The 7,581-nt window shown below is 45.8% G+C and overlaps 2 protein-coding genes across 2 annotated transcripts; one reads left to right on the top strand and one right to left on the bottom strand.

Moving 5' to 3' along the window:
- The first annotated feature begins 1,847 nt into the window (after positions 1–1,847).
- LOC149332064 (sulfotransferase ssu-1-like) lies at positions 1,848–2,801 on the top strand. Its single transcript, XM_089555683.1, has one exon. It carries the CDS (start codon positions 1,848–1,850, stop codon positions 2,799–2,801), a length of 954 nt encoding a protein of 317 aa, XP_089411809.1.
- A 3,063-nt stretch (positions 2,802–5,864) lies between these two features.
- On the bottom strand, positions 5,865–6,922 carry LOC149332063 (sulfotransferase ssu-1-like). Its single transcript, XM_089555682.1, has one exon. The coding sequence runs from the start codon at positions 6,920–6,922 to the stop codon at positions 5,975–5,977; it is 948 nt and encodes a 315-aa protein (XP_089411808.1). The 3' UTR covers positions 5,865–5,974.
- Between the last annotated feature and the right edge of the window lie 659 nt (positions 6,923–7,581).

Genomic DNA, 7,581 nt, shown 5'->3' with positions numbered 1-7,581 from the left:
TACTTACGGAAGCCTTACATCGACACATCAGCAACTATCGCGAAGTCAGGTACCATGGAACTCACCCTCCTTAAGCGCCGAGAACTAACACAAGTTGCTGTGCATTCCAATGCGAGTGCTTTCTATGGACCTCATAGCCTAGGTTCCTTAAGGCTCTTATACCGCAAAGAATTGCGCGCACTATTTGACCTTCCCCAATAACACGATCATATGCTGTGCAGAGGGCAGCTCTTGTCAACCATGGGTTACAACGCGACAATCTGCCGGGTAGGCGTAAAAGCCAACCTAGCTGCAGAGAGTTTGCCGGTAAATTGAAGCGGTAAACTTTCCCACCCTGATGTAACCCCACGTCCCCAGTTATGACCAAGTTAAGGTACATGTAGACAGTGTGCAGAGGCACAGACAAGAAGAAATCTTTTATATATATGGAGGTTATAAAAAAATTGTTCGGCGTAAAATAGCGTTTTTTTCAGTGACTGCTGGGAAAGGCTTAACGTGCCTCCAAAAATAATGAGGAGTGCGGCTGTCAGGATGTGGACGTTCATAATTATCGTTTGTAGGTGCGAAACGCTCAACACCTGCCCTATGGCGTCTACGACCTGTACGAGGCGTTTAACAACCAGTGGGAGATGCTCATTAGCTGTCTTAGACACTGCTCATTATTTTGGTTTGAAACCTAACGTATTTTCGGCTAAACAGTATAACGAGACTCCAAGGTGTCCAATTAGTTTTCCAAAGCGTAACATTATCGGTCACTTTTCACGGCAACGCACAGTGAGTGAGTGAGTGAAAAACTTTATTAAGCTCTAGGTTTGCTTTTCTTCTGCGACTTTCAGATGGCTTCGGCCATCTACATGTACAAAGGTCGGTTGCCCTTAGTCCAAGGTTACGCTGGAAGCTGCTGCTAGTTGTGCTCGCCGAATCAAACCTTCTTGGTCGACTCGGCGATTGCTGGAGAGCACTCCTTCCCAATGCTCAGCACTCGGGTTTGTTATAACGGGTGCCACGCTTATCCTCTGGCATGCCCACGTTATGTGGTACGGCGTGGGTGGTTCTTGGCACCAAGGGCATTTGTCAGTGTATTGTGTGGGATACATTTTGTTGAGTAAGTGTAGGTTCGGGTACGAGCCCGTTTGTGAAATCTACAGTATCAGAGTTATTGGAAATTGGAGCGCCAAATAGCTGGGTTTTGGAAGAAGGTATTCGGCGGATCGTATAGTCATTTGCCTTTTTAAAGATGGTACTAGAGATTCAGAAAACAGTAAATGGCAATATTACTGGTGGGAAAACCTGTATGCATGCATATGGTGGAAATCTTGCTATGAAACTCCCTTTCTTGAGATGCGTTTCAGTGATTTAAACTCGTAGTTTTTCTGCGCAACGGCACACATGCGCTGTGTTCGTCCTTCTTCTCTTCCTGCTTCTTTTCTTTGGCCGTGTGCCGTTGCGCTGAAAAACTATGAGTTTAAATCAAGAATACCAACTAGCCCAAGAGCTAACCGTGCTGGAGTACGTTTTCACTGAGTTCCCAAGCAGTATGAAAAGGTACCTTTTCTGATTATATCACGAATATCACAGACGCCAGTTTTCGCCGAAACGAAGAAATCAATCCTGGATGTAGAATACTCCCAGGAGAAGTTTCTGGGCCACTATGTGCTCAGTTGTGTGCTTCGCGCCTTATAGCAAGAGATACATCATTCTGATCACTAAATTCGATAGTCTTTTGAATAGCAGTACGTGCATTGGGCTATTCGGAGTGCAGAACCCAACAAAACGCGGAATGTGCTGGGTTTGAGCGTAGCCTTCTCCTTCTTGTTTCATGACGTGTATGGCGTTTTGTTTCAGACATGCCTCAACGATCACCATATAAGACCGTAGCTGGGGTCCATGTGGCTCCGTGCTTCAGTGACAAGACCGTGCTGTCGGCCCTTGCCTACGAGCCTCTTCCGGGCGACATCTTTGTTGTCACTTACCCGAAATGTGGAACCACATGGATGCAGTTCATTGTGTTTTGTCTCCTGAACGATGGACGTGCTCCAGAGACCATGGAGGAGTTTATGGCCTGTTCTCCGTTCGTAGAAATGCTGGGCACTGAACCACTATTCAAGATAACCAAGCGCATGGGTGGCATAAAGACGCACCTTCAGTGTCATCGTCTTCGTCCCTGGCAGTACCCAGATGCCAAATACATCTACGTGAGCAGAAACCCCTACGACTGCTGCGTGTCTTTCTTTCACCACACAAAGGGCTTTCCATCCTATCGCTTTGAGCACGGAACGTTCGAAGAATTCTTCGAGATGTTTATGAATGGACATGTTGACTTCGGAGAATACTTCGACCATCAGATACCGTGGTTCGATCGGCGCAACGACAGAAATGTCCTTTATTTGACTTACGAGGGTTTGAAGAAAGACACAGCAAGCGGAATTCTGCGGGTAGCCGACTTCCTGGAGCCGCAAATTGGAACAAAGCTGCGTGAGAATCCCAAGGCACTGCAAGAGATTGTTGAGGCGACTAGCATTGAAAGTATGAGAAGGTTTAATCGAGAGTTTGAGAAATGGCTCCCAACAATGCTTCAACTGACTGACAATGGAGCAGCGGACTCCATCATACAAGAAGAGGAAGAGTGGAGGGTAGATATGGAGAAACTAATGACGGGAAAGTTTGTACGCAAAGGGGCCGTCGGTGACTGGAGGTATCACTTCACGCCCGAACTGATCCGGCGCATGAAAAATAAAATCGAGTTTAGAACGGCGGGTACGGGTTTTATGGACTTGTGGAAAGACACCGAACTTCCATGAGGGAAAAAAACAACTTCTGATATGTCGAATGCGCTCTTTCAACAGGCATCGCTGACAGAGAAGCAGTATTGTCTGGAACTATCTCATCTCCTCGAAATGTCAGCAGACGCATGGTAGTAATAGTTTTTTTTTTCGTATTCTCAGAACCTGTGGTCCTGAATCGCACCGCAGGTGAAGGAACTTTGGAACAGATCTTCGATGGTGATTTGCTGCCCCTCTCTCATCTGACCGAGTGTTTGTACCTCAAACATAGTCTCCGTTTATATTGTGGACGGCCACAAGGACTGATGTAACAAAATCTGACGCCTTCTAGTACAGGAAACAAAGCGGTGTTTTCGACGAATAAAAGCCAAATGGATATTTAAATACTTCCCAATAAAGGTGAACTCATACTAAAATGTTGAGAAGAAATTCAGAATGCCAATTACTTTATTTGCGTACTCTAGCCCACAACAGTCGTCTTTTTCCTTTCTGAGGAATATGTGTACAACAGTTCTTACAAATCCTGGTTAGACTGTCAATCGAAGGAAAAGAGAAGTGTATTTTTTTTCCTTACCCAGCAGCAAGCATACAGTCTGAGGTTTGCTTTCGAAGCGCTCAGAAGTTGCAAAACGAATGAAGTCGCATAATTCCGGTCATCCTTGTTCGCTGCTAGTGAGAACGTGAGAAGGAAGGTTGAGCATATTATGCCTGTTCTCTTTAGAGACGCAGAAGTCATAGTGACCATCACGCTCAAAAAACGCAGTGCTATATACTTGTATCTTTTTTTTAGGCTAAAACACAGCAAGAGGTTTACAATTGTTTCCTCTCTATAATATGCTTTCAATGTTTCGACATCCAACAACAAGTGAGGCTTTGACGAGTAGAAGGCGAGAAAGAAGCTGGGGTAAAAGAAAATGCATTATGCCGAAAGTTGGGTGAGTTGGTCTACGTTCATGATGGATAATATCACTAAGGGAACACGAAGGGCGGACAGGACGGTGCTGACAAGCGCTTGTCTTCATCATACTTTCTGTTCTTTGAGTTTATTTTGCGCTATTTTCTCACATGAGCGTGCGAGGTATGATTTTATAAAGCATAAAGGAATTTTGTCGAGTGAGCTACATTGGCCACAGTCTCGCCGTTTGGCGTGCTCCCTCTGTCGACCATACTGCGCATGCGCGAGGAGCGAGTGACGTCACTGCGCACAGGTGGCGCGCCTCGTACCTTTACACGTACCTTTAAATGGACGCCGAGGACAGTTCCACCCAATTATCGTTCTTGCTATGATAACGTTTGTCCCGCAAAAAAAGACGTATTTATCGGCGAGCGCCTTCAAAATATTAACGCCTATCGACTGAAACACGAACATTTCTTCACGAAAAGGACGGCTGCCACCGAACTGAAGAGAATAGCGGTTTACCGAAACCTCTCGACTCGGCGAAAAAAAAAAAACGGGCAAACACACGCGTCTTACTTTCGAATTCGGCTGGTGATGACAACACCTACATTTCTAATTTAGGACTTTTCTTATTATAGCTACCGTTTTCCGCGACAGTGGTCTCTTTGTTAGGAAAATCTGGTACTATATTGATGCAGGCTGACATCTATTCCTTCTGAGTGTCTCTTTAACACCGCAAGTTGGAGAAAATTACGGCTTTGTTCTCGTCCATCCTTCCGTGAGCCAGATAACGAACGTATATATCTGAGGTTTTCATCCACAAAGCACTTGCCCACTATTATTAGTGCATTGCCTCGGAAGTTTTTGCTGTGTGTGTGTGTGTGGGGGCGGGGGGTGACATGCATTCCCATACTTAGTTAAGCTCGCGTGTCGTTATGTTCATTGCGCAGGTAAGAAGCACATTGTTGTTTATACTTACGCTCTGTCCCATATCGCTGAGCAGAGTGGCCGTTTTCTTGTTGGAACATTACTAAGAATTAGGGACATGTGCTTTCTACTTTTAATGACTGGCGTCAAGTTGCGCAAGGCATTGAACATTTGCAATAGCGCTTTGACATTATTCATGCCGTAAGGAAGAAAGAGAAGGACCTAGAGGCTGCAGAACGACGTGATTAAGCCTCTAGGCTAAGCGGCACTGGATGGGAGCAGTCCCCATTTCCTGGTAATGGCCATTTTTCGCAGGCACAAGAGGACCGGCCGACCACCGACAAAATGTACCTGCAAACAGCGTAGGCCTCATTTGTGATTTTACTGCTCGGACCATTTATCCTTTACACACACCATAAGCTCGTCCTATCGGTCCTTAAGCCGCCCGTTTTGCGCTCAAGGCGCGAAACTACAGGAATGTCTATAAAAGACGCCCTGCAGCAATGTTCAGTAAAGTTGCGGTATGCCTGGGGTGCTATAGGACGTCGCTTCAAGAATATCCTCGAGCAAGGATTTTTTTAATGCGTATTAATGAGCTGCGTTAACTGCCGAGAAATGTTGAATTTCAGCGTCTTCACATCTTTTTCTATGTTCTCGTCACTTTTTGCACAATAAAATGTCGGTGCTCCTCCGCCGGCCTCACACACCCTGTGTCACCACTTCGCTACCGAAGCGCGAGGGAATTACCCGCGGGGGGGGGGGGGGGGGGAGCTGACTAGTACCTGCCGCGGTTCCTGCGTGACCTCTGAAACCCTCTATCCATAGCCATTTCTTAATCGACAAAAGCAGACACGTGACACGGATGACGATGCCAGTTTGAAAAAGTCGCCGAATAGGGCTGGCCAGCTAAGCTTTCGAGCACAAGTGTGTGTACTTTTCTGAGTACAGCAGCGTATAGTTTAGCTCAGATGTTCATGATAGCACAATATAAGCAATTGAGCGAGGTTATCTAATACGTCAGAAAGGCGTTTCTGGGCCGTTTTAAGGACGCCAGTTCACAGCGTAAAGCTGCAAGGTGTTTCGCCGCAGTACATAATCCTCTATTTTTCACGTCCTTGGTGTCCGCGCTGATAGTTGTAAGCCTGACCAGTGCCTGAGTCCTAATGACCTTCTTGTTCAGGCTAAAAATGCAGTGTTTCTCGTGAAGCATACATCAGTTTCGGAATAAGAGAACGATGAATTTATTTTACCCTCCTTGTGCATGCGTAATATGGTGACCGTATGGTTTATTTTGTGTTAGAGTGAAAAACAGTCTCATAAATAGCAAACAGAAATGATTTTGTTCCTAGGATACGACAAGTTATAGTCATGGAATGTCAGTGTCCTTCCATAGATCCATGACGTCGCTGCCTAGCGTTTTTTTCTGAATTCTCTGCTGAAGCCGCTTCACCTGGTCGCTTGAAAAGTGATTTCGCCAGTCTCCCACAACGCCCTTGCGGACAAAATCACCCTTCATGTTGTTCTCGATCGCTTCGGCACCCATCGCTTCAGCTACGAGTGAGACCCAGTTTGGTACCTTGCCACCTGGCAAAGACTGCATGTCGTTAAACATTGACATCATGCTCGCGTTCACGCCTTCCTTCATCTTCTCAATGCTTATATTCTCAAGTACGTTCTTGAAGTAAGAGTCGTCGCTTCTCAGCCTTTCGCCGTACTTTTCGCCGATGAAATCTGCGATCTTGAGAACCCAAGATTCGACGTCCTTCTTGAGCTGCTCGTAGGTAACGAACAGTACATTGGGATCGTGACGATGCTCGTACCAGGAGATGAGGTTATCGAAGTAGTCCCCAAAGTCCACCTTGCCTTCGACGAACATGTCGAAGAACTGTTCGAACGTGCCGTCCTGGAAGTGGTACTCGGGCATGTCCCTAGTGTGATAGAAGAAGGACACGCAACAGTCGTAAGGATTTCTGGCTACATATATGTACTTGGCTTCATTGGAATAAGGTTGCAGCCTAAAGGCCATGTGGGTTTTGATCGGCCCAGGACGTCTCATGTCGTGGACGGCTTCGGCTCCTTGAGCTTCTAGGAAAGGCATCTCAATCCAGGCGGCAAGTTGGTTTCGAGGAGGAGGCCGGTTGTTGATGATGTTGTACACGATATGCTGCATCCAGGTCGTGCCACACTTCGGGTAGCTGACGATGAACAAGTCCCCAGGCTGCGGCTTGTAGTGTAGTGCGGAGAGAACGGTTTCTTCGGGGAAGCTGCGACTGATGTAGTAGCCGTCAACCTCGCGATACTGTGAATCCGCCATGGCGCATCTGCCTAATGTATCTGTCAGTGAGAAATGGGAGAAATTTATAAAAATGAAAATTTTTTTAAAAAACTAAAACTATTGGCGCTGAAGTCTGGCTCTCATTCACAACTAGTCGATGTACTTTTTAGGCAAAATACCCGCAAATCTTTTTTTGACAGTCGAAATAAAAGGCTAGGTCTAGGGCTTAATTTTCCTTGTAGAGGAAAAGTGGATCGAACTTTGAAAGGTATACTGGACTAAGAGTACATTGACTCTAAGACAGCCAAACTCTAGTGTTTAATTTCTCTCCACGGCCCTCTCTAACCTGGACTGAGCTAACAAGGCTTGGAGTTCGAAGCTGACATCACTGGGGTTCTGGCCCACTCTGTGCCAGCTCTTCTTGAGGGAGAAGCTTAGAACTGGCAGGTGAGCCAAAACGAAGTGCAAAATTAAACACTCACTTTGTACCTCTTACTTTTTTTTTTAGAAGAAGAAGAAAGTTAGGCTTTAGTGGTCCCCAAAAAATAAACAAAACATCATAAATGTACAGACGAGGGTGCCAAAGTCAAAGACTGCACCGGGACCCTCCATAAATCAATAAATAATACAAGAAATGGTTACAGCATAGTTAGCGGATAAATACAAAATACAGAAAATATCAAATCAATACTTCACAA

The sequence above is a fragment of the Amblyomma mixtum genome, chromosome 8 (genome assembly GCF_055824585.1).
Source record: "Amblyomma mixtum isolate Tamu chromosome 8, ASM5582458v1, whole genome shotgun sequence".
Lineage (NCBI taxonomy): Eukaryota > Metazoa > Arthropoda > Arachnida > Ixodida > Ixodidae > Amblyomma > Amblyomma mixtum.
The sequence above is the reverse complement of the archived record's forward strand: the minus strand, read 5'-3'. Positions and strand labels throughout refer to the sequence as shown.

Bases quoted from the DNA above. Each gene is read 5' to 3' on its own strand.
- LOC149332064 (XM_089555683.1), top strand. From the start codon at position 1,848: ATGCCTCAACGATCACCATATAAGACCGTAGCTGGGGTCCATGTGGCT.
- LOC149332063 (XM_089555682.1), bottom strand. From the start codon at position 6,922: ATGGCGGATTCACAGTATCGCGAGGTTGACGGCTACTACATCAGTCGC.